At 42.0% G+C, this 27,910-nt stretch overlaps 1 protein-coding gene across 2 annotated transcripts in view; it reads right to left on the reverse strand.

Annotated features, from left to right (window-relative positions):
- Window positions 1-27,910, reverse strand: part of fut8b (fucosyltransferase 8b (alpha (1,6) fucosyltransferase)) — an 88,411-nt gene that overhangs the window by 12,330 nt on the left and 48,171 nt on the right. For both annotated transcript variants that reach the window (XM_067572082.1, XM_067572083.1), the window contains 5 exons: window positions 18,959-19,077; window positions 17,739-17,901; window positions 11,643-11,757; window positions 6,972-7,209; window positions 664-910 (listed from right to left, as the gene is read on the reverse strand). In XM_067572082.1, the coding sequence (XP_067428183.1) occupies window positions 664-910; window positions 6,972-7,209; window positions 11,643-11,757; window positions 17,739-17,901; window positions 18,959-19,077 (882 nt within the window). The remainder of the gene's footprint in view (window positions 1-663; window positions 911-6,971; window positions 7,210-11,642; window positions 11,758-17,738; window positions 17,902-18,958; window positions 19,078-27,910) is intronic.

The raw sequence follows: 27,910 nt of genomic DNA on the forward strand, positions 1-27,910 counted from the left end.
TACCATATTCCTCAATATATTGAGGCATTCTACATAAGATCTCTTCTCCATTCCTAGAGTCAGAAAAGCTAATAGAAAAAGAGCATTTATGTTTAAGGCTCCGTCAGACTGGAATAACTTACCTTCAAACATACGATCCTTAACATCATTTCACACATTTAAAAATGGTTTGCCTTCTTATTTTGAGATAAACTGTACATATTTCAGATGATGCTATACCTATATACACAGTATATTCTGTACTAATATTTTTGCTCTAGTGGTTGTGTTCACTATCTTTCTGGTGTTGTTTGTTTTTCATTTTTGTTTGTATTGTATGTTATGACCCCCTTGAAAACGAGATGGTTCATGTCAAGGGTCTTATTCTAATGAATAAAATTATATCATCATCAAATTAAGTTACTTTTAATACTATTGTATTAACCTTGTATTAACCTCACCCAAAGCAGTGTTTGTATTCCACCACAGCCCTCAAGGCTACATCTTCTCTCTTGTTTTCTTATTCCTATGCCTTTTGTTTGTTTTAATTGTGAAGCACTTTGTAGACTTTATTGTAGAAAAATGCTATAGGAACAAATTCATTATTATTGAAGTGTTTATGACCATAGAAAAAGGAGAAGACAAAACCACATACACTGAGATGTTATAGCCAAGTGTTCTTACCCGATGATGGGGTGTTTGAAGCCCAACTTTGCAGTGGTCTGCTGGATCTCCTTCTCCAGCCACGCCTGAGGGCGCACCAGGTACTTGACAAACTGGGACACCCACCAGACGGAGGGGTCGCCATGCAGACGGTGCAGGCGTGGGGCCAGGTCCTCAGGGATAGCCAGGGGCAGGTATGGGGGCCGAGGGTGGAGGCTGTCGACTATAGGCAACTCCACAACCTGGACGTCCTTATCATGGGCCTCGCCTGCATGGGCCAGAGAGAAAAAAAGACACTCAAGAGTCAATACTTAATCAACATTCTGACAGAGCAGACCTTTCTTTAGAAGGTTAGGGCTGTAGATAATTATTCTTTTCATTATTAACTAATGAGCAGTTAATTTATTTGATGAATCGATTATTTGTTTAGTCTATATAATAATGTCACAAAATTGTCAAAAATGCTATATCACAATATCCCAGAGTATGAAGTGACATCTTCAAATGTCATGTTTGGTTTGACCACCAGTCTAAAATCCAAACATATTCAACTATGAACTATGATATAAAACAGAGAACATCACATTTGAGAACCTGAAACCAATAATAAATCGATTATCAAAATTGTTGATTGACTGATCGATTAATCAACTAATGGTTTCAGCACAACTCAAGTCAAAAATGTGTTTCGGGACAGCAAGGTGGCCTTTCAAACAACAACAGAAAATCTTCTACTGGTTCAAGTATTATGTCAGCAACAAGGTAAATATCTTTTGTTCTATTCTTTCTTTTTTAAGTATTGAGTCTGGAAACATCAGCAAGTTCTCACCAAAGCTCTGACCAACTTCAGGCCAAAAATCGAGTCGAATATCAGTCAAATAACTGACATAACTGACTAGCATCTGCAAGTGAATGGGGTCCCTAAAGCGTGCTGTAATATTGAAATAGCTACTAGACAATATGTTATTCTTTTAAATATAAAAATATATTATATATACCGTGATGCAGTGTGATATTTCAGAATTATTCCTTAGCCCTGTTATAGTCATTCCTCCTCCGTTTCCAGAATGAATCCATACTGAACATTCCAAACCCCTTTAAGTCCAGCTTTTGTGATTGACAGCTGCTCTTTGCATATCCTTGCTTAAAGGCCAAGGTAAGATCCTTTATATCAAGGCTGTGTAGAGCCAGGGGCTGAGGCTGAGGCTTAGGCTGAGGCGGGGGGCTGGTGGTCTGGCATTGGCCCCTTCAGGCTGAGTCCTGCTTGGCAGAAGCCCTGGGCAGAGGGGTTGAGCAGGGCTGATTACGAAGGTCACCTCTCTAGGCAGCAGGAAGCTCCTGTGCACAGCAAGACCTTCCAAGACATCAAGACCAACTGTCCATACTGTCCAAACTCAACCACAATCATGTAGATAGAAATACACACACATGAACATGCACACATACGGGGTCTTGTGAACAGTAGGAACGAAGGTGGTCCAACAGTGACAACTAATAAGGATCCAAATAAAATAACAATAAAAAGAAATGTGCATTCACACACACATACACACAAAGAGCCCCAGCTAATCTCATCTCACCAGAAGGGATATGCCTGGCAGACACAACCTTCACTCTCTTTCAGTCTTAAAACCTGAGGAGAGCTTTTTTTGTGTGCCCGTGTGTGTGTGATTTACGTAAAAACTAGTTTGAGGCCCGTGTTCTGTCTGACTGAAGTGGCTTCTGTAACCACCACAGACAGGCCCTAATACAGCAAACACAGCCTCCACAACGCACTTCCATATAAATGGCATAATGAGTCATTAAAAATGGCCTTTCACAGAAAGGGTACATAAAAAACATGTTAAAAACAAGAACAGAAACAGAGGCTTCAATTTGTGTGTGTGTATGCCGGAGCATGAACTGAATATAAATTGGTAGAAGCATTAAATATTGAACAGAAAAAATATTCCCAGGCCTGTCTTTGCTTATATAACAGCACTGGCATGATTCACATAAGGGGGAATGGGCATATTTTGAGGCCTGCACTTCTTGGCACAAATGTACAGATATGCAGTATGTCTTCCTCCCACAGCTACTTAATTAGATCACAAAGCTCTACTGAATTTCATCTCAACTCCAAAGACTCTGCATTCATTTCCTGTATGCATCATGACTTAAAGCATATGGAGTGAAACAGGATTCTTACACTGTATTTTAAACCTATGATGCATACTGAGCCTAATAAATATTCCATAAGATTAACATAGCTATGGAACCGGAGAACCGCGAGTGACACCATCCAGACACAAAATACCAAGCTTCTCTATTCATAATACATTTGAGTTTATGAACTTGGAGAACTCTTGTTCCAGTCTTTACATGGCAGGGGACATTATGTTTTTCCTGCTGCTCTCAGATTCACTCATAAGGCAGTGATATCTCTACAGAGAACCTCAAAGGAATACACTCTCTTTGGCAAATTAGCTCTTTGATCAACGAATCATTGTTCCACAAGAAGACTGGTTTCCCTTTTGTCTGTTACCATGCCTGTGAGATGGTGCAGCGCTGTTATGCTGTCCATTGAACATAAACCTTGTGGTAAAAAAGCCTTATGCACCAGTGGACTAAATAGACAGTAGTGCCGGGTATTGAACCTCAATACTTGTTTTTTTTGTAAGTGACTGAAATGTATCTGTATCATCAAGTATCTGTCAAATACCCAAAGCTGGCAATAAATATCTGGTCAGATTGGTAATTGTGGTTTGTACTTCTGGGGATAACAGCGCACACTTTTAGACAGTTTCTTCTCAAAGACATTGACACTGTTTGTACAGACAAGAAGTGATGGAAGTAGTTGTGTGATGAAGTGAAGAAGAGCTTGAGAGAGAAGCTCAAAAACTGCCTACTTTCTCACCCGTGCAAACCCAGGCAACCACAGTGTGATGTGGGCATGGTTGTCGAATTGTCGGTTTTGGGAGGTTAGAAAAACTGTCAGACACAGCCCTCCCCCAGTCCCTATCCCCGGGTGCACTGTATGTTATTTCTATTTTTATGTGGAAATTCTTGTAATGTTTTGTTTTTCCCCATTTCCCATTTGAAGAGGGAAAATCAGCAGGCCCCATAATGACTTCTTCGCTATCTTTGATTCCCCCCCCCCCCAAGCTATATGTTTTCCTGACAGAAATACCCCGTCACAAAAGCACACACAAAGCATCGTCTCTGTCTATAAATGTCTCACATCCTGAGGGAAATACTTGACAAAAAGTGGGCTAACCACATAAAGATATACGAGGAAAGGTGGGACAACAAGGAATCTGGTAGGGCTTCTCTATAAAATACTAACCAAGTCAATTTCCTACAAAAACACAAGGTTAGGCAAACAATACATAGAATTGCTGAGTGTATAATACACTAAGGCTGAAACAGTACACACCTTTGTATGTAATGGTAACGACAAAGGACTGCTGACATTTACCACAAAATGACACAGGGAGACATCATGATAAAGGTTCAGGAGTGACAAATTTACACTGTAGGTGCAGAGTTTACCGGCACTAAATCACTATGCAAAATATCTTAAGCATTTGCATGGTAGGCAATAAACACTGGTTAACCATAAGCTAAAAGCCAAAACATAACACATGCTAATTTAATGTTGAGTACTGGCACCATTGTGAATTTTCAGAGATCAGTATTCACTACAGTCAAAAGCCGTTAATGTACTGGCATGGGCAAACATTCCACTTAATTAGTGAGATATTCAGTGTATATCTACTTATTAATCCAAGGCTTTAGCATCCCTTTGTGGCCCTGTGCCCAAAGGAATGTTCTTTCCTGCACTGTTAACAAAACAGGCATAACCGCAGACACAGCCAAGTGCCCAACAAGCTTACATTAGCTTTGTCTAGCTAGTTAGTTGGCTTGGTCAACAGAAAATACTGCTTCTACAAACTGCAAGACTTTATAAGGACAAGAATGCAGAATTCTAATAGGCGTGAGGAGAGAGGTGGCTTTTGTAGTGAATTGGCGGTTGGCTACTAGCAGCCAGATGGCATATATGGATCTATAGGAGGCTGTTTGTAAGACAGTCATCATAGAAAGACATTAGATAGTGGAAAAGGACACATGAAAGGCAGAAGAATAAGAGGGAAGGCGCTGGGACAGCAAGAGATAAGAAGGGAGAGCCCAGGAGAGCACAAGTCAAATGAAGCGATAGGAGAAAAATGAAGAGCAGAAAGGATGCAGTGATGAGAACAAGAAAGGAATGAGAGAGAAAAGTGATGAGAGGGAAGGAGAGAGGGAGGCACAGTCTGATAGTAAAACCTCCAAATCATCACTGATCTTCATTTACGAATGCTTTGGTTTTGTCGGCTTAGCAGAGGCAAACACACTTACACCGTAGGATTACCTATTAATCATATTAATATCACATTTTTGACTCATAGCTCTATGCAATCTTATTTGTAAATGATTCTGCTACATTTGCATTAGTAGGGAAATCCATTACATCCAAACAAGTGCATCGATCTTTGGTCTAAGGTATTCTGGTACCAGGTATACATACAGTATGAGCTGCCTTATGCTTAAGCATGGTGCTCATAATGGACTGTCCATGACTAGTGCTGAATTCTAATAACACACATAAATAATAATAAATACCGCTCGGGTTTAGATCAGGCAGGCCATTCCTCTAAATCATCCCCCTCCAGGTTTTTCCAGCATTACCATTGCAAGCACTGAAATCCCCCAGCAGAAACTCAGATGGCACACTAAAAAAAAGGGCTGGACACTCTAAAGTGTTTGTTGGCCCATAGGCATAGACAACAGCACTGTGAAAGTGTTTCCTCTCCACAACGCCCAGCATTGACCTGTACGACCCTATCATTCTTAAGGGAACACTCCAAAGCTGTGTTCGGATAATACATTTGATTTTGTGGTACTTCAAAGTAGATAACAGCACTGTGTGAAAAAACCTGCACAACAATACATCCCTTTGCATTTTTATACTGCACAGCAGTTTTTGTTCCAAGTTTCCAGCAGCACAGCTGTGTTCAACCAGGGGCTTGGGCTTGTGAGGATCCCCACATGCACCGGATTCCTCTCAGGAGAGAAGTCTAGCCCCTGTCTAGGAGTTTGGTTGTTGCAACTCCCCCTATTGCACTAGTTATCAATCATTTCCCACTAGAAAGCCAAAATTCCACATCTCCAGAGCCAGTTTCCTTGAATGCACCCTAAACCTAAACTTACTGTTGGTGGCCCCATTTTATTTCCCTCGGGCTGAGCCTAACCAGGCCTCTTGAGTCCCCTCCCAGGCCTGGCTCCATCAGGAGGAGGGAGCTGTTTTAAGGTTCAGCCCAAGCAAGTTATTAAGACTGCTTTTAGACCAACAATAAACCTCTGGGCAAATACCACAAGGCTGCTTTGGTTTGGGGTTATTTCTACAGGTACTTGTGAGAGCATGAAATATGAATCAGGAAGTCCAGTTTGAAGGCTACTCGCTTGCCAAGACTTTGCCTCCACTGACAAATTTCTTCTGGGAAAAAACAGATATACAGTATCTGAATCAAAATTGATACACAGTAATACTAGAGTAGTGGACCTTTGCTAAGAGGTTTGTCAAATTCAAGTAGACTTTCACTTAGATGTGTTAAGAAAAGCACAATGTTTGCATTCAATACTAGATTAAATACTGATGTCAAATTGGACAAAGAACACAAGCTTTTAATGTGAAAATATAAGACCCAATGGCCAATCTATGCCACAAGCTACTGCAACTAAGAAAAACATCTAGTCGTCCTCAGTTAAGACGTTATACATTTGCTATATTTGCTGAAACACGTGTCAGTTATTGTGCATATTCCCTGATGAAATGTTCTCAATGTACAGGAAATTACAAAAACTGTGCGGGGAGCCTAGGTTCACGAATGATGCACAAACCTCTTGCAAACATCTTATTCCCAACAATCTCCATTTCTATCAACACCATCAGACGTAACTTACTGTGGGTCAGAGGAGTGGGTTGTTTACCGAAATCAAGTCACAGGATTTCTTGGCAATGAAACCTTTGAACAGTAACCTGCTGCTGTTACATTGGCTGCCAAAGTGCTTTAACAGGAATTGCAAAGCCCTGCTTAGGCAGGGAACTCACACTTTGTTTTTGCTGTAGCAGCATAATAGAGAGGTCTGGCAGACTCTGTTTTTTAGCTGGGATAGTTCAACTAACAGCTAGGGTTAATTGATTATCAAGCATCTGATCACAATCGTCTTGGGCAGCCCTGAACCCACAAGTGTATGTGTAGCTCAGGATGGTTCTGGTATGTGTGTGTGTGTGGTGTGTTTGTACGTACCTGACCAGTGTCCGGTGGTGGCCCCAGAGCGGTCGGTGCAGGTGTTACTGACGGGCAGGAAGACGGTTTCCCAGCCGCCAGGGGCGTAGCGCCAGTTGTGAGACTCCAGGATGAGTGTGCGCTGGGTGCCATAAGCGATCATGAAGCAGTAGACGACGTGATGGAGCTGGCAGCCATAACCACAGCCCTTATTGATGTTACACACCAGCTTCCTCGCCTTACTGCAGTCTGGGGGGTTCTAGGAGGAGGATGAGAGGAAAGAAAGTTTCAGCATTTTTATTGCTTGACCTTCGTCTTGTATCTCTCAAAGCCCTGCTCCCTGACTTGTAATAATACATGGCTGATATTGTTTTCGTTGCTCCCTGTACCTGTCTGTCTCATAATCATATATTCTCTTGTAATTTTATGAATCCGCCTCCCTCTTTTTCTTGGTTTGCCTTTCTTGTCGGTTTTTTTTCTCTCTCTGCGATACCCTCACAATTTCCCTCTTTTACCATCTTTTCTATCCACCCCTTTCCTTTTCATTGAAGGATATTCCAGAAGGATTTCATTGAAGAATAACGCTGCCAATATTCTATATTGTTCCAAATGTCAACACATCCTCTGAAAAGACCAAAACCAACATATTCTGCCTTTATCTGTGTAGCAAAAGCCTGATATAGCTTATCCTCTGATGCCATATGCCTCCATTGTATTGCAAAAACTATGAAAAAAACATCAGTGAGCCACATTGGTGCACTGTGTGACATGTTCCTTCATTATGATGAACATGGGCACTGTAGTTTTTTTTTTTGAGTCAATCCACACACATTGTGCTGGTGCCATAAATACTAGCATCATCTGCAGCTGAAAATACTGTAGTACTCAGCAAGTGCACTACTTCTGTTTAACTAATGTTTGCTAAAAAACTACAGTGCCCAGCTACAGTGGCTCTGGAAACTACATAAACAAAGTAATTAACCTTTAGTAAAAACAAAACAAAACTATATGTTTGTGACATCAATGTCTAGTAGGAACGAATAGGCTTAGAGACAGTGTAGGGATGTGAGAAAGTATAAAGAGTGGGACTAACCCTTAGTTGGTCTTTTCAGTGGATTTCTTGACAATAGAAGAATAGAAAACATTGTCATCTTTTTCTTGCTCTTGCATTCTCTCTTTCCCGCACTTTTAACTGTCCCTTTTTTGCTTCCTGTCCTTTTCCCTACCTCTTTTCCTTTCTCATTATTTTTCCCTTTCCACACACTCTCCCTCCCTCTTATTCTCTACCACTCTCTATTTCTCCAGACCTTCTTTGTGATTCTCTCGATCCCTCTCCTTCTCCTACTCTCCCTGCAATTCCCTGTCACCCCCCACCACACTCTCGTTCTTCATTTCATAAATTAGCTTCGATATCATACAAAGTCTGAAGGGAAGAATACCAAATGAGAGGCACTGGGGGGGAAGAAACAACGATTTTTCTTTTTTTGCTTAAAAAAAAAAAAAAAAAAAAAATCCAGCAGAGTGACACATGCTGTGTTGTCGATGAGTCGCCGGGCGGCTTGTGATTCGCTCGGCAGCCAGTCTGAGCGACTCCGCAACACTCGTGCCAACCAGCTTCCTAAACAGCAATTACCGGCTGATGGGAGTGTTTTCCTCATTAGGCTGCTGCAGCTGTGGATGGTTCACAGTAATCAGGCCGCCCGGCACCCACCGGCTAACGCTGCCTATCACACACTAGCAGGAGAGGAAGAGGAAGAGAGGGAAGAGGAGTAGGAGGAGGAAGGAAAGGAGAGGGAAACGAAGAGGAAAGGAAAGGATAAAAAAAAAAAAAAAAAAAAAGATGACATGAAAAAGAGGACAGGAGGCAAAAGAAAAGAAGGGCGAGGAAAGGAAATGAGAGAGAAGGAGAGGAGAGGAAGAGGAGAGGCTCCTTAAGGTACTGAAAACTGATTACCACCACTTCTGTTCAATAACATGAACAGATTACAGCAGCCATCGAGCTGACATAACAACCCACACAGGTATTTCCTCTGAGTTACAGCCTTCCTGTTCACCACTAGCCCCATAGGTGTGAGCTAACTTACTCTACAGTGGCATGCTGACAAGAGGCCTTGTGTGACACTTGTTTTCTGTCGACAGGCATCGGAATCTGAGCCACAATGTCTGCATGAGATCAATGTGTGGCATGAGCCGCGTGGCGTGGAGGCCATCCCGGGGTTGATAACGACTCCTGAATGTTGAGAGACGAGGTTCAAGGATAATGACGGCAGATGCGTGCACAAAGACGGCCTCTGAGTACGGCTCTGTACTGTAGGTTAAGTGACCGTTTAAATGGTGTCCTTTTTGAGTGTGAAACACAGAGGCGGTTGCGGAGTGGATTCAGTTCAGAGAGACCACAGAGATAGTGTTTGTGTAGGGAATACGGCTGAGAAGAATGTGAGAAATACTATGTCAAGCTCAGGTAATTATCCACGGTGATTCCCACATAGCTACAATACTTACTGGAAGATGAAAAGAAGCTGCGCATTAAAAGAAAGAGACCGCAACAATTTCTAAGTACTTTGAATGTCTGTTTTGCAGCTCCTTGTTGCCAGCAGATATACGGTAACAATTTTGTTGTAATAATGTTTCAAATGTAGACTGTATATCCAGCTCATTAAAGCTTTTATATTTGCCTCAGGGAGGTCTTTGGAGGACAAACAGCTGTATTGCACAGGTTGTGACACATTTAAAGTTTGCAGAAGCAGTAACAGTGCATCGTTTAGAAGAGGAACTGGGCGGTTAGCATGAGCAGCCCACACCCACGATGACTGAGCTGTTGAGGAACAACACCATCAGAAAACTCTATTTAAAATTCAGTATCAGAATATCAAAGGAAGGACACACAAAACTCTTGGAACCTAAATGATCAGAACACACTTGCAGTTGCCAACAACAACCACAGGTGTCTCCAAATCAACCACAGATGAAATCTTAGGAGGAACTTTAAAGTACTGGACACACGTGATCTCTGGGAAGGGCAGCAAACAAAGCACTTAAGAGACAGAGACAATGTCTGTCTGACTAAAACTAAAGTTGGGTGCCTATAAGTACTTGAAAGCAGTTTTTGATTGCAGTAATCATTCCTCCTGTTCATACTGGCCCTTAAGAGATCCCTTTCTAATATCCTTCCAATGTAACAGATGGGGGACAAAATTCAGTCCTCGTTCTGTCCAAAAATATATTCCAAAGTTTATCTGACAATAACATAAGCCTTTAGCAGTCTGTCTAGTCTGACAGTTAGTCTAATTAAGTGGGCATCTTCCAAAGTTATGGTTTTCAATTCATAATTCAAAGAGAGTCGATATTTTAATATCCAGAATGGACAGGGGAAATGATTACTACAAGAAACAACTGCTTCAGTAATAAATATGAGTGTGAGTATTGTTTTTAAATAGATGTGAAAAAATACGAGTGTATCCTTTAATACCACTGTATATCACAGTGCACAAGTAGATGAAAAGCTTGTCCAACAGAAATCCATCTGAAGGAGCCAGACATGTTCACCGCATGTTGTGAGTGGACAGATGGAGCAGACGCAGAGATGGAGTTAGTTCAACCAGGAACGAAGGGAGAGGCTGGTGCGGGTGGTAGAGACAGCAGGATAGGAGGGAGGAGTCTGTGTGTGTGTGTGTGTGTACGTATAGATGTGTGTATGTAAGTATATGTGTGTGTGTGAGCGATAGCAAGAGACACATACAGCATCTCTTCGCGTACGAGCGTGCGCATCAATCTTGTGGCTGAACGTGTGTGTGTGTGTGTGTGTGTGTATGTGCGGCAGTCGCTTGCATAGGTGTGGGTGAGTCCATCTGTGCACAACTCTGTGTGTGTGTGTGTGTGTGTGTGATGAATTAGTGATGGCAGCTGGTGGAGCGGTGTGATCCCTCAGCGGTGGTGACAGCAGCTGTTAGTGGTGCTGTCTCCGCCCAGCCAGACTGACTGGGTCCTCTTCATCAAACACACCGGCTCATTAATGCTGCAGGGCCCAGTGCGGTGCCGCACCGCCCCACCCCAGAACCCAGCAGCACCAGAGCTGGGGAACGGGAGCCGGGTGGCTGGGGGTGAGCGAATGTGTCCTGGGTCTCAGGTTGTGTGTGTGTGTGTGTGTGTGTGTGTGTGTGTGTGTGTGTGTGTGTGTTTGGAGCTGTAAGCATATGTACATCTATCTGAGCCTGAGCCAGCGTGTGCGTTTGTGTCTATCTTTGCACTGCGTCAACGTTTTTGCATTTCTGCATATGCACTCTCTGCCAATCTGTCATTTTGCGCCTCTGCATGTGTGTCTGTGTGTTTTGCTGCATGTGTGTGGGTGTGTATGTGTGTGTGTGTGTCACTAAACCGCTGACAAGAAACAAGGATCCTGCTTGTCAAATCCGACTGCTGAAACAGTCTGCTGTCACACCCCTCACCTGCTCCTCGTGGAAACCGATGCTGACAGTTATGGATGGTGCAAATGAGACAAGCAAGTGTGAAAGATGTCCTCAAAAACGCACATGTACGTGTGAGGGAAACATTCGCATGAATGCTCACAATGTAATTGCGTCTATATGTTGGTGTGTATGTGACTCTGTGTGTTTATGTGTGTGTGTGTGTGTGAGAGAGAGAGAGAGAGAATACAAGACCAGCTGTGTAAGCAGCAGGTGCGTCTGTAGTTACCTGTAGGTAGGTGATTCTGTTCTGGACCAGATCCGACAGGTCTTTAGCCTCCTTCACTCTCCATTCGCCCACTCCATCCGCCTGGCTGAGGTAGTACAAGTCTGTCATGATGGATCTGCAACCACAAACACACACGTTTCAATAATTTAATCAATTATGTTCACATTTAAATAACCAGGTGAACATTGACTATTTGTTTCATGTTTGTAACTAAATTTCTAAAGGGGCAGGAATAGCAGCATCCTTTCCAAATATGGACATTCCCAACACATGCAGATCATTAGTATGATCTGCAAACCACCCCTCATCCATCAAATGTAATAACTAACAGCCTACATTCATTTACAAAAAGCAAAACTAAATCTTAGAAGGGTTGGTACTTTGGAACTTTTCTTACAGACTGTAGTTAAACATACTGCATTGGTGCTAGACGGTAATATGAATACACTCTCGAAGATGACGAAATATATGACCTTATGTCCTCAGCTATCACATCAACAACTCTGTCATGTCCTTCAAGTTACTTCTAGCGGTGGTCATTCTGAATGTGAGACAGGGATTCAGATACAAGGTCATGGTTGTGATGCAAATAAAAAGGGGATGGGAGACCAGAGAGAGAGGTTTGTAGAGTATTTACAACTAGTCACAGGTTTTTGTCCATACAACTAACAAGCTCACAGACACAATCACACAACCAGAAATGTATTTCAAATGCTGCTTTTGCATCCAGTAAAGTCAATTAAAATTCATTGTTAAGTCTGGAAGAGAAAAATGTTTGCTTGACTAAAGTGTTGGGACATATGACAATATATACCATGAGATGACAGAAACTTGTCATCCAAGGTTCCTATTGCTCCCTGGTAAAGGTCTTCATGGATCTACTCAAAGTTCAAAGTAACTGATCGGGGACCTGAGTCGGACTGAGTCCAAATGATATTCAGTCTAATCAGATGGGAGTAGATTCTCACTGTATTGCTGTGGGTCTCAGGTTTGTGCATCAATAATGTATGTAATACCCGAGTGGACTCCGAGCGCACTCACCATCAGCTTTGATCACATGGTGCATCATAATCATCAAGAGAAAAATGTGTTTGTAGAGGTGAGATGGAGAGTGTGAACTGTAAAGTGCAGAGAAAAAAATAACATGTATTTCTACTTTTGCTACTTGATTATCCTCAAGTCCCTTTAGTATTGGCTCTCTTTGTTGAAAATAAATGTATCCATCAAGTTCAGGAAGGTTTTCAATGGGTCCGTTTCAGATTGGGCTGAACATTTTGGACCTGTAAAGACCTCTAAACTCTGGCTGTAGCGGGTAATTGAGACCATTGCAAATCAGAACTGAGCAGGACTGCTTTTACTTTTTTAATACTGAATTTACAAGAGTCTTGGATTTACCAATGTACTCCCTTGATTTTTCAGTTTAATTTACTGGATCAGCTAAAAAACAGACATTCCCACCTGGTGATTTTAATACATAAACTGTTTCTGAGTTGCATTTCTGGAAAATGTACTACAGTATATCACAGCACATCAAAGCAAAATTGCATACATCATTATAGAAGATGTTATCGCCCACCCCTACTAGAACATGCAGAGAAGTTATGTCTACATGACCTTGACTAAGTGAACTTGAATAATTTATATGCTCCAACTTGTGTATTTGCATATCTTGCATACAGAGCTGCCTTTGACCTTACTTCTGTCAAGACATCACGCCTTTCTTTTGTTGTCTATCCTCCAGAACACATAGAATAATTAAACTAAGCCTCTGCTTATCATGTGATTTCCTGGAGACAGAAATTCACAAACAAAAATTACAGCTACGTTATAGTGAACTTGTGAATCATGTGATTTGTGCGGCTAGATTGTGGAGCCAACAAAAGTTTCCCACAATACCGAGCAACGCTTTGAGCACCAGACAGCATGTTAACAGTGTACTGTGTGTTAAACATTACCGAGGCTCAACATGCTTTAAAGTTATTTATAGAAAAAAAGTGTCGTTTCTGTCACGCCGACTGACAACAACGGTGTCTTTCTGGTTATCTTGCTCTTTCTTGGATTAAGTCTGCCATCTGCAAGTCTCTGACAGCGAATTTGTGTACATGTCACACACTGCCAAATATCGTGACCATCCACTTACAAACATGCCCGAGAGCTCTGACATGTGCAGCTAAGGGCAGATGCAAACACATCTAACACATACACACACACACTTATGCAAGCTTAATTTATTACTCACTTCTTTGACCCAAATCAGTCACATCCTGTGTGACTGAGAGTTCTTATGCATATATTCAGTAGCTCATGCAAACACGCACACACACACACACACACAAACGTACCATGTCCCATTTCAACAGTGCAGCATGGTGAAAAGTGCTGTTCTCCACAGCTAAGACAGTATCATTACTCATTGTCCCATTTTGAAGCTGGAACCACAGTGTGTGAACAGATGTCAAACTCCCTTCCAGTAGCGCGCGCAGGGGAGCCATCACCGACCCTCTGCGGGAAGGAAAAGCAAACCTCGCTGGCCGCAAAACGTAACGAGAAGGAATCAACAGACAAGCCCCTGAAGGGTTTGGCAGCAAGACGGGGAAACACCACCCAGCCATGAAGTCCTGCATATGTATTGGGGCTTTGTATGCTGTATGTAAGTATGTGTGTGTGGTCTTGCGCTCATGTGAAGCTTGTGGGCTTCCCCGGTGCTTCTGATTGGCTTAAACTGCAGACGTCGAGGCTGCAGCCGCTGGGCTTGGCGGCCAAGCAAAGCAGCTGTAAGTACCAATTTGCTGCACCAATCGGAGAGCAATTACAAGGATTCAGGTTTACATTACAGTACTTTACCAGGCCAGGTGAGACAGAGGATGGGCAGCAGGGGGGGGGGAAACACAAAGGTTCTTTTTCACTGGCTTATAGGTCTATAGTGTGCTGTTCTACGACATGGTGTGAGTCATTTGGTGGATATTAAGCAGGAACGGTGAGTTTATTCAGTTTTAAACTCAACCTCAAACTCAACTCTGACTGTTTTTGTGTCTTGTTCTACCTAGAATATTACACCTTCAGTCATGGGTCCAATCCATCCTGTTGTAGCAGTGTTTTATACTGTATGTTGGGATTTACCTTTAGACTTCATTGTTACAGTATATAGTTTTTCATTTTCATCAATTTTCAGTATGGGATTGGACATTTTTCCTCCTGATCTTGTTGGTTATAAATATTGCAATAAACATATATTTTAGTTTCTTTCTTTATTGTTTATTTACTCCAGGCTTTTTTTATTTAGTGAGGATGGTCATTTCTAAAGGTATAATGAGATAACATTGTATATGTTTGGAGCATGTACTGTGTAATACAACATGGAGTAACAGGTAGTAGTCAGTGGTAGACATCTTGAATGTTGTTTCCAATAGTAGTCAGTTAAGACTGTCAGATGTTTTACAGGTAGATTAAAACTGCAACAATTAGTTGATACATTCATAATCACCGTTTTGATTATTGATTAGTCTTTTAAGTACATTTTTTGTCAAAATTTTCTGGTGTTCTTACTCCTTTAAGATAGTAAACTAAAAATCTTTAACTAAAAATCTTAAACATCACTGTAGGCGTTGGGAACATTTCTCACAATTGACTGTTAAAGATTGAAAAACAAAGGATGGTCAGACTGATCGCTATGAAAATAATTGTTCGTTGCATTCCTAAAGTAGATCAGTAGTGGGTTGAGATTATAAGTTTATTTTAGTAGATGAGGTTTCCCTCTGCCTATTATAGCTTTAATAGCTTTTAAATTATATCTTTAACAATTATGGCTGTTTAAATTCCCATTTTTTAAGCACTGAACTTTTAAATATGAAACTCAACTACATTATTTTAGCTCAGTTTCGTTGATAATAGACAGTGATACTGTGTTTTATTACAGTATACACTATGTTCAGTTATGATACATTCTTTTGTAGATGCAGAGGTGTTCATTGTCTTCATTTTCTGTTGCAGACATTTGAACTCTGAACGGTTATAAAACTATGTACAAGAATCTCTTCATAATGTAGTGATCATTTTCATAAGGTGAGCAGGTAAGTACTTGCACACTTTTTTAACGTGCTACATCTATATTTTACTTAGGAAATTTACAAGACAAGGACTCTTACCCCATTCCTGAGCAGAATCTAAATGAAAGAGCATTTATTTCGAGTCAAACATTTCATTGCTCTTTCCACCTCTGCCCCTATCTGTGCTGGCTCTCTCAGCCTTTGCCTGCAGCACATACAAAGAAATCTGGAGGGCTTAGAAAGTGAATGCATGTGAAAGTCTGTGAGTATTTGTGTATGTGTGTGAGTCTATGCCTGTCTGTGTGTATGGGGTGAGGAATCAGTCTTTGGAAAGCTGCTCAGGAAGCGATGAGTAAGACAATGGGCCCTGTAAGCCACTTCAGCAGGATTACAATGAAACACTTGGCTAAGTGACACCAGGCCTTTCTTCATTCAGCTGTGTGGAAGCCTGCCATCCAGAGGACAGCAAGGGTGTGTCTCTAACCTTTGCCCTTTGTCTCTTAGCAACTGCTGTAAGTACTGCCTTCAAGGCCTCTTGTAAAAAAAAAAATGTCCTAGTTTCAACTTTTGACATAATCAGTAGGCAGCAGTGCTAAACAGAAGCCTGCGAGTCTCTTATCAACACTGAATGCATTAAGAAGAAATGAGGAAAGATTAAATATACTGATACACTTATGTACAGGACTCTTAGCTGTTTCTTAGGCAGTAGAATATCCATACAAGCAGGACTACAACTAATGATTATTTTCATTAATGATTAATCTGTATTTTTTTTTTAAACTTTAAGATTAACTGCTTGTTTAGTCTATAAATTAAAAAACGTCTGCGTCTTCTGTTAAGGTTCACAGCCTATCCCAGCATGCATTAGATAAGAGGCGGGGTGCGACATAGACAGGCTACCAGTCTATCACAGTACTGACACACACACGCATAACACACGGTGCTGTGTCAAGCTGTATCATCAGAAGGATTTGAATTATTTTGGCTGATCAAACTTCCTCTCAGGACTTTAAGGGAGTGTACAGACTGAGCTTGTTTGACATCTCACTGAGTCTCCTTTTAGCTTTGTTGCACCTGTGAGGGCGGGACGAATTACACCTTTATTATCCTTATCAGTACATGGAGTCAAGTGATGTCATGAAATTACCAGCATAGCTCCGCCCACCGCCAACCTGGTCAGAGGTGTGATCAGCCAGAGTATGTGAGGGCCTTTCAATTGAATATTGTTGATGTGATACCTGAGTTTCAGTAAAATCTTTTTTTTATACCTTACTATGAGAAATATTAACCAGAGCCAAACATTCTAAAATATCTAATTTTGTCTAAATGCAAGCAAGAACTTAAACGAAACAGTCGACATAACAAAGGCCAAATTATGATTCAAAACAGGAAGTATCTGATCAGAGAATAAGTGAACAAGATTATTAATCTGATGAAGCATTCAATGCATTCTCTGTGCTGCGGATACATTTAAGTCACCACCAATAAACTATTGAGGTTCAGTACCCAGCCCTATACTGTACATAACAGCTGTGCCAGCTGAATGCTCAGTAAAATGAATTAAGCCAATGATGTCACTAGCCAACATATTGGTGATTTGTGAGACAGAACATCATTTTGAACACGGAACAGAATTATACAAACAAATGAAGCTCTTCGGAGGCTTTCAGACCACTATTTATGAAGGGTTTATATCTACTAATGAAAAATATGCCCTTAAAGAGTAAAATGTCTCAATATTTGCTGGGGGGTGTTGTTTTATGACATGTTCAATATTGTCTCTAATTTTTGTATGCATGGTAAATCCTAGAAAAACACATAAGCAGACATTCATTCTCACATTCACACCTGGGGGCGATTCAGCGTTTCAAAAATCACCAACGTGCATGACTTTGCACTGCGGGAGTAAACCAGGGGGAACTCTACACAGAAGGGCCCCCGCCAGGTGTGCTTTGCCTAGATTTGCCACAGATTTAAAATCCTTGTGGAACGTTTTGACATTTCCACCTGTGATCTTTTCCCTCGTGTTTTTAAGCGACGATATGCCCACCTCTCCTGGTGTCCCAAGTCCTGGAGGAGCGTGTCGGCGTACTTCTGCCTCTCGCTGGGCTCAGCGTTGGCCAATTTCTTCACCTCGCTGCGAACAAAATACCAAAACTCCTTAACGCCGTTCTCCACCCTCCTCCGCAGCTCCTCCTGAGTGGGCCCAGGTCCTGCAGGGGGGTGAGAAAGAACAGCTCACAACAAAACATACTGTAACAAAAGATACTCAGCTGGTGTGACATTTGAGGCACAGGTATGATCTAAAACTACGAATCTAAGACTAAAACTTCAAAGCACCTCCGTGGGAATACAGCTAGGAGGAACAAGGATGCCAAAAGGTCTTTAGGAATGTTTGCGCAATAGATTATGTCGGCTTCAGGCTAATGGCACAAAGCAACATTTCGGAATATAACCATTAAAATTTCCCTCTTTCATTCTGTGTCCCTGGGTGTTGCTTTGACCTCATTAAGACGCACTTGATCACTGCTTTTGTGCCTCATAACTCTCTCTCATGTGTTTTTCTCGCACAGTTCTAACAACAGGAAGGAACTCTACACCCCACCCGAGCCAAACAATGTGGAGTAACCCACATGGATAACACAGCTGCCTGCTCTGGTTTCTGCCGAGGGAAACAAAAAAAAAAAAAAAAAAAAATCGAGGGAAGGGAAGAACAGCCTCAAGCAGGAGGAGATGGTGGTGGAGTTCGTTTTTTTTGTTTTTTTTTTACCTTCCTATCTTGCACTCTCTTTTCTCTCCTCCCTCCCTCCCTTGGTGGAAAAAAGCTGGAGGGTATTTTTAGCTTTTTCTTCCCCTGCGGCAAGATGGAAAGGCTGACCCTGTGCTGCCCTCCACGCTCACATGTCCTTTATTTTCTCTCTGTCTGTCTCTTTCCTCTCTCCTCTCTCCTCTCTCTCTCTCTCTCTCCTATTCTGCCATTGGGGCATTCACACTGCTTCCACTTCATTCACACATTCCCCGCTCACCTGACAGCTTTCCTGCCCCTCTGACCACTGCTTAGAGTGGCAAATACACACATAACCCTGCTCAATCCGATGGTGGGGCTCCGCCATCATCGCTGCTGAGGTACGGCAGGCTCAAAAAGGGACGCTGGCTGGTTTCATATCATATATTCAACCCCAACTCCTTCAAAAATCAATCCTTTCATATCTTTCAAGCTCTGTGCCAAACCCTTCCCTGCAACTTTTTCGGTGGCCCTGCCCAGCTTACCATCTCCAGTGAGTTTCTGGAAGCTGTGGATCTTTTGTTTGGCTCTGGTTAGCTGGTCCTCAAGGGAGCGCAGTTTCCCTGCGGCCAGGGACCCAGCTTCTGCCTGACCCTCTGGTATCCTGTGAGCAAAAGACACAAGGAGAGGATGTGATGGGTGAGCATGGACGCGTGTGTACATCGATGGCAGGAGAGGAGTTCAAAAAATTCTATTCTGCAGGAATACATTGCTGACATTGTAAAACTGACATCCAAGTAAACAAAAAATCTCCAGATTTGGGAAGTATAACTGAATTAAAATGCACTCAGTTTAGTGCTGCAAGTAATGATTGCTTTCATCATTGAAGAAGAAGCTATCAATATTTTTTGGATAATTTAATGAACTAGAAAAAATGATGCCAAGTTGACATCTTCAAATTGCTTATTTAGTCTGGATTTAAAAATAAAAAACAAACAAAAAAAAACACGCACAAATATTACATTTACAATCATTACATTAACTACTCAATCATTGAAATTGCTGTCAATCCGTTTTCTGTTGACTGCTCTGTTTTCAGCACTGGCTCAATGTAAAAGTTACTTTATTACAAACTGGAGTAGAAAACAGTTCAAACTGGAGCAATCCCACAATTTTATTACCCTTATTTTGGCCAGAACCACAAATGAATTAGTATGAGACAGACACCATTTAAAGTGAGCTGCACCACGATGGTGATGATGATGATCGACTGAACTATAGCCGATTGATTTTTTTCTTCTCGACTCAGACACCAACATCAACCATTCCTGCACCACTCGCCAGATTGTAATTAGTCTTTCCTCATGATTTTTAATCTGGAGAAACATGAAAGCCGTTCTGAAAATGTCAAATTCCTCTTAAACCATCCACCCAAAATCTATGTGAGGAAGCAGCCCACAAGGTTGCAGGATCCTGCTTCATTTTTTATCTTCAACTCGTAGTTTTAATAGTTGTTAACAAGGTGCGGAAGTTTGGAGACGAGAGGCAGTGAGAACGTTTATCACCTAAACATTCATTGATTGAACTGACATGCATAGTATCTTAGTGGGGGTAACTCTTTTCTCATTTAGACGTTCCTAGACTTTAAAGCAGCAATGAAAGCTCTGCTGTGAAGGCTAGCATCTTTAACTGTTAACCATTGAAAGTTATATTTTATTTGCTCAGACACCACGGCGGTAACCTCCTGAAGCCCTGTCTAGGTTTATTTATTTTGAGCTCAACATTATGTACAAAGTACTGAATTACTTTCCATGTTTGCTAGGTCCAGCGCGTCTACCTCTGAACAATACATCCAAGCATTACATCCTGTTAAATCATCCATCGAATACTCAGAATGTCAAATTATGGAGACAAGAAATCGTTGAAATAACATTTTTTGACATGATTTTGATTTTTAAAAAAAACTATACAGAACTTCAAACAAAAATAAAGTGCATGAAGGTAGCAAAGAAAAGAAAAGCCAGATTACTATTCTCCTTTGGTTCTAACAATGTCAAATTTATAACCAGCCAGTTTATTATACAGTGCTTACATCTGCTAACCTTTAAACTCTATAATGAATACAAATTGAATTTAATGTGGAAAACACAGTATACAAATCAAAAACATACTTAGATAGAACTAACATCAATTTAAAAAAAAAATAACTGCATCTAAATCAAAGCTATTCCACTGCAGTAAATAGATTAAACATCATTTGTTACTGTACTGTGACCATTTGTCAGTGGCCACTGTGGAAAACCCCTCTCATGTTCCACATGCTGCATTAGTGCTGCAATGACCACGGTGGTCTGTTCTGTCTTACATGTGTGAAGAACTGAAAAGGTCTATTGTCAAACACAACATGTAGGTCACACACAACTGTTCATTCCTTCCTGCTTGCCACTGAGCCACATAGAAATCAATAGATCTATATATATATGTGTCTTTTTCTTGATAAAATGTGTGAATGGATGACAGATGTGTGCTCCAGGATCATATTTAGAAAGCTTAGCAAATATACTCATATTTGAAATTACATTTGTGCAGCCTTTTAGTACATTTACTCACATTAATGCAATGAGCTATTTTCAAGTGCATATATATATATATAAACTAATCTGTGTTGAAATGATCTATGATCAGTATTTTGTTAATTATGGCTACATGATAAATACAAAGATTTAAATCAGCTCAGTCTCAGTGAACTGAATAACGACTGCCTGCATGTAATGAAGACACAAATGAGCGCTCTGACATGCTCAGAACACAGAGTTCGAATTAGCCGAGGAGTAAAAAAAAAGAAGTGCCACTGACATTATACCGAATCAATTCCTCTACATAAAACTATTTAAAAAGGAATATGTTCGAATGCACAGGGGCATTGGTGAAGTGCTGCAAAGGCCATGTTAATGAGTCATCAAGGCATGCAAACTCAATTTGCTCCCTGAGTGAGGAACATCAGTCGCTGGCAGGCATAAAGATGAGACTTTTAAAGTTGCAACAGCTCTTCTTGCTGCACAACTCCCCCTTCATTGCTCAAGCCCCAGTAGCCGAGAAGCCCTGGCCTCCCACTTCACTGAGCACTAACTGAGCATTGTGCTTCAAAGCCGTGGAAATAACTGTGGAGAAAAGGGAGGATATTTTACCTCCTACATTATGTAAGTGATGGTCACGGATATTCATATATGACTTAAATTCATGTTTGCTTCCTTTGTGAAATCTGTGGCGTGTCAATTTCAGCTCCCTGACATAGATCATTTGAAATAAGACCCAGGTACATTTCCTTTCCGAGTACTTGCTCTACTATCTAGTATCAGAACTAAGCCTGTTCAAACAATCTTCACCACAATCTCTTAAAAGCCACACCCCAACCTGCTAGTTACACCATTGTACAGGAAGTAGGACTGTTTCCTCTGTGACTTCATTTCCCAGGGGTTTTATATACTCCTTAAAGTGTAACATAAAGCAACACGATATCTCCTTGAACAAGGCAGAAGAAGTAGGCCAGACCAGCACAGGCTAATGAATACAGACATGGTACAGAGGTTAGCTAACATCCTCCAAAGAGACATAAACTGCTGAGACACAATGCTGTTGCAGGCAAAACACAAGCATCCCCAACCTAGATACGCTGATATAAAATACATCCAAACACTCAGCGGTTTCAAAACCCACAGATACACACATACACAGGAAGGAGGCAAACGCCGTATACAAATACACAAATGATCCCTGACGGTATCTCTAGAGGACCTGAAGCAGAGACTAGACAAAGCAGCTGGATTCAACAGTGTCTTAATCAAACGATACAAGAGACGTAACAGATGAGAAAAACTCTGACTCAGGGGAGGCGGGGCAGGAAAGTGGGGAGGGGGGGGGGGGCGACACTGAGGAGTAAAAGACAAGCTATGAAAGCACAGGGTGATGAGCCCCACCGGCACTAAGCACTGAGCCAGATAGCAGGTGAGGTTCAGCATGCAACCCAGTTTCCTCTGAAATGCTGCCCCAGCTGTCGCTCCATTGGCTCCCGCCCCTACACCCGGTAACCATGGAGTTCACTGGGTGATCAGAGCCGGGCGGAGCAGTTTGAATGGTGGGGGCCTGGGTGCCACTGCAGCGCGTACATATTTCCGTGGTGTGATTTAATACACTCTGGTTGACTTCAATAGAAAACCCACGTGCTGACCTGGAAATCCATACATATGGATGGAGATGTAAAGTGTTCTGGGAGGTGTAGATGAAAGAGGGCTACATGAATGCAATTTGCCTTCATGTTGAGAAGGAACTTGGATTTAATGTTTCTATATATGAATGTGTGCATGTCCTGTGATGCATCAAGGACTTGACTGACACAATCTAGCCTTTCCTGGGAAACTCACTGTGTGTCACACCAAATCACTTGACTCCAATAAGTCAAGCTAATAAACCATGGGAATGTGGCAGTGGGAAAAGGCAAGTAAACATCATCAATGGGTGGAAAAGTCTGGTTTAACCATGATAACCAACTACCACCGTTGCAAAATCGGTTTGAAGGGCCTATAAGGAAAGCTAGATATGTTTGGTGACAATGCTACCTCCATACATAATGTTTGAATGTGTTATATTCAATATTTACTACAGCAGAAGTGTGTATCTGTTGTGTTTGTGAGAATATGTCGAATCAGTTTTTGTTGTCTCCTTCTTCTCCTGTATCCATGTTGTGACCACTGATTCAAACAGTATAATCCCGGGTAAACTGATTCTGAATGGTGCATTCTTGCTTTGCATGCTTCAGTGCCTCAACACATCCAGAGTGAGCCAGCTCTGCCTTGAGTCCTACTTGACAGAGATGTCCCGACCACAGACAGCTCCCACAATGGGACTAGTGTGTGCGGTAGTCAACCTTCCCTCGCCGAGCCTGAGCGACGGCTGGGTCGATGGGAGCTCAGGTCTGGTAGCGGCGGCGGCGGCATCTGTTTGGTGGGGCTGCGGTGGCCGCACATTACAGGATAAATTAATCCTCTCGCTGTCTCTTCACACATGGGTAGACAGGGGGCCTTATCACACCTACAACTACACGAGGCTCTCTCAACGGTTTTCATTTACATTTTATACGGTACATGAAAGATAGAGCCCCAAATGAAGCAGATATGTGCAATAAAGGACCACGTGTAGAAAAAAAAAAAGCTAATGTAGCCGGAAGCAAACTGGCAAACACACAAGGGCACATAGACAGAGAGTAATTGAGGTCTAGTGGTCAACGGCCTGCGCCATTAAAAGACAATTCCACTGAAGCATGGCAAAAACAATTTGTCTTAATCTTGCCCCCTTCTCCATCTGTTCTAGATGTGGGTCACATGGTATATGCAAATACTTCTTTGCATTTATTTTAGGGCCTATCAGATGAGAGTGGTTTTTACCACAGGGCCAACTGAAACAGTTGCACACAAGCTATTGATCTAAGAAAGGGGGCTACACTGCCTTTTATCACCTAGTTCTGGTGGTACTGTGCAATGCGAAACATCTCATCCTGTTGGCGCCAAGGTAGGCTGAAAAAACATGTACAGGAGATTAGTGTGATGACTGTGGTCTCCGCAACTCTTCCCATCCTCATTTTCTATTTCCTCCTTGCGGCTCTTTACTTAGCGCAGTCCTCACGCCATCCATCATGCTCCCTCCCCTCCGCCCCCTCTGCATTGCCCCTGCCCTCCCTCCATCCCTCTGTTGGCATGCCTGGGGGATCGATCAGGTCCTCATCGCTCAGCCCAGCTGTCACTCTCACCCTTCGCTCCCTCCGATGTCACACCATCAGACTGGCGCGTGTCAATGCCTCTGCAGGAGCTGTGGCTTCGTGCCCGAGGTGACTGACAGCTGCGGAGAGGGCGGAGCCAGACAGACTGAGCAACTCGACCCCGTGCTCACCTCTCATTAATGCTGCTGGGTGATTGGTAGGTTGGCAAGCTGCCTGTCACACCGATCACTCAGGATTCACCCTGAATAACTGAATCACTGGACTGACTGTGTAGGCCAGCCAGGTGATACTAATTTGAATCCAAGAGCTGATTGATAGATTGATTCATTTCACATGGTAATTCCATTTGAGCAGGTTGAAAATTTTGCAAATTTGCAATTTGTGATATAGCAAATCAATATCCTGCACAAAGTGCTTCAGCATGACTGTCTCTCCATCACAAAGCAAATGAGACAATACAAACACAATCCCTTCAGGTATGTAATGAATGCACAACACTGCTCATTAACGCACATCCCATCAATCTGGAGCTGCAGTGGTGCGATGACACTAACTAAGTTAAATCCTTCTCTGAACTATAAATCAGCCTGTATGTGGTAGGTTTCTTCTGTGTAACAACTCAACACAAGGGTGTGATTAAGATGAAATAATGTCAGTTTTATGGGTTTGTATCTCTATGAGGCCTCTCATCTAACTAACATGGAAGGAGTCTCTCTGTCTGTCTGTATGTATGTCTGTCCGTTCAACTTCACACTTGGTGGGGGGATTGCTGAGGACCCCAGGAAGTGCAGTGTCAAGTGCGAGCTCTTGAGAGCTTTTGTTCCTGGAAATAGCCTGGTCCCAAATAGCTAGCTGTTAGCAATGACAGCAGCCAGTTGATTATCTTACGTTCACTAACAAGTTGAACTATATTTTTGCTTGAAATGCTCATCCCTAATTGTGTCCTGGGTATCACCATTCAATAGCCCTGACTCTGCTGAATCTGGGAATATAAGACACTTGTTGTAAAAAAGAGCTGAAAAAGGCTAGACTTTCAGAATTAATGCTTTTGTTCCTGGAAATAGCATGGTCTCAAATAGCTAGCTGTTAGCAATGACAAGATATAAAAGGTTGAGAATTTTTTTTTCCTAATGATGATTCATTCTTTCTTTTGAATCATTTCACTTCAGTTAAATGCTATATTTATCTATATTTATTTATTTATATATATTTACTGCCTTTATGAGATTTTTTTACAGTCTTTTCTGCTCATATTTTACCAAGGTTGCCAATATTGCAGAGGGCATTGTATGAAGTTGAAGCTCTGAATAATTGGTATGGCTGTCTGGTGAGTGTTAACACTTGAAATGTTCAACTTACAATTTGAAGTGTGATTTTAACCGGCAGTTTCATCCTCCATTGTGGAAAGTGGACAGCAGTGTGTGTGACATCAGAGTTTAACCACTGACTGTGACATCTAATCTTTGTTGCAGACCACCTTTGCTGATGCTGGAGGGCACTGTATGAAGTTGAAATTCTGAATAACTGGTATGGCCGTCGAACTGTTCGACTTACCGCATGTAAGCAATTTGAAATGTGATTTGTTCTTTGGATGAGCAGCTCTGGAGAAACCTGCAAGCAGCAATACTGGAGGCCAAGTAATTGGCCTGTTCCGAACGGGCACTGCACTAGTAAAAATGAATGCACTAATGCTAATATTACGTGCTTTGTAGGAAACCAGAGTCAGCAGGACGCTTGCAAAGAACTGGTTCTGCTTCATGTACAACACTGAGAGATTCATGTTCTCAGTCCAAATCTGCAGAACGTGTAAGTCGGTGAATTGGGTTAGGCATGCGTTGAGCTAGTCGATCAGTGAGCTAGTGAGTTGTTACACAGTCAGTCAGTCTGTGACAACCTGCCGGCTGGAGTCTGGCTCAGCGCCATGCCTCTGTCAGCAGTTTGGTGGTGGAGTGAGCCAGAGGAGGACGAGGAGGAGGAGGAGGGAGGTGAAGGAGGAGCGAAACGGGGAACCGTAGGAGGCAATGAATGGAGAAGGGAGGGGCTGTGGCAAGAGATGGGCAGCTCGCTAACAGCCTCTTTGCGTCTATTAGGCCTCTAATATAAGGATAAGAGACACTATAGGATGACGCACGAGGTGGAGTTCTCTCCTAGGCCTGTATCAGACTGCTACACACACACACACACACACACGCATGTACAATGGCACAGAATTGAACAGAGGACAAACCAACCCTTGTCTCTGTCAATAGCTCATAAAGCTTAACCTCAGCAAGCCAGTTGCCTGTATTTGGCTTGCTGTGCTGGATACTTAGCTGAAGCTTAGAGGGACTTGAGAAGGCACTGTAGCACTGCCCTAGTAAACAACTGTGGAGGCCTCAGTCCCAGATCAACAACCGAACTCAATAACAAGCAACAAGCGTGCAGTGTGTCGGGGACCCATCTGGACACTGGTCGACTGAAAGCTGCACTTGTTTTTTATGCCATGAATTCCACCTTTGTTTTTGAGCCAATTTTGAATAATTACAAAAGCAAGGGATTTAATCAGTGACAAGCTGTCTGAAGCAACGTGTGCGCGTGTTTTTCGTGTTTGTGTATGCTGATGAGGGCCCTGCATCAAAGTGAATCGCAATATCACAGACGAGCAGCAATGGCAACATCTAAAGCTCGAGTTCTCTGTTAATATGGCGCACACCAGGACACACAATTGCATTCCATGCACATGCGTGCACACTTGCAGACATAGACACCCATACACAGACCTGATGTTTACGTGCGAAAGAGAAACGCTGTCAGCATGCGGCGATAAGAGCAGAACCATCTGTCTCTCTGGTACATATAGCTTGAATGTGTGAAAGATGCTGTGTGGTTAATGGGCTCTTACGATGTGCTACTGTCTGCCAAAATAACACAATAAAATCTGGTGAGGTGTGCGAGTCCATCCATCTTTGTCAAACATCTTTCTGACACTGCTGATCAGCTTTTGATTAAACTTTGTGACAACATTTCTTTAACTACAAGTCACACACAAGATGCTGATTTAATCAGATGCTGATTAAAATTTCACAAATAACTAAAGAAGCAATCATCTCATTGCTGCATTCTGGCATTTGTAAAATTACTCTGATTAGACTACCAGGAGGCTAGAGGGTGTTTTAAATTGCTGCACTGTATTTAATTGCTGGACTGACCAGGCAAGCAAGGGATGTGCATTTCATTAGTTTGTCCAAAAATCTCAGATCCATTTATCAATTCATGACTAAACTTTGGGAAATTATGCATTTTACCACTGCATTCCATAATTTAATGTTACATGGACTGGGCCAAGGAGGAACTGCAAATGCAGATAAAAACTGCAAAACTACTACTACTACTAAATCTTTACTTTGCCATCCATGTAGATGTTTAGAAACGCTTCTGCTTTCTTGCCAATGCCAAGGACAAAAACATGATGTACTGTAGAGTATAATGGAAAATGATGGAATTACATTTTAAGATCAGTGCTGTTGCTTTTGGGCTGAAACTAACTGGAACTATTACTTTTACTATTTATCAATCTGTCAAATATTTTTCATGATTTATTCGTTTAGTCTATGAAATGGTCTTTGACATTTTAACCCTTGATAACGAATTTAAACAATTAGATTACCAAAACTGTTTCTGCTGTAGACTAACAGATGACTTGATTAATTGTTTCTGCACTTATTTGTTTCTTTTGACTGTACTG

Source organism: Thunnus thynnus, chromosome 18, assembly GCF_963924715.1.
Source record: "Thunnus thynnus chromosome 18, fThuThy2.1, whole genome shotgun sequence".
Classification (NCBI taxonomy): domain Eukaryota; kingdom Metazoa; phylum Chordata; class Actinopteri; order Scombriformes; family Scombridae; genus Thunnus; species Thunnus thynnus.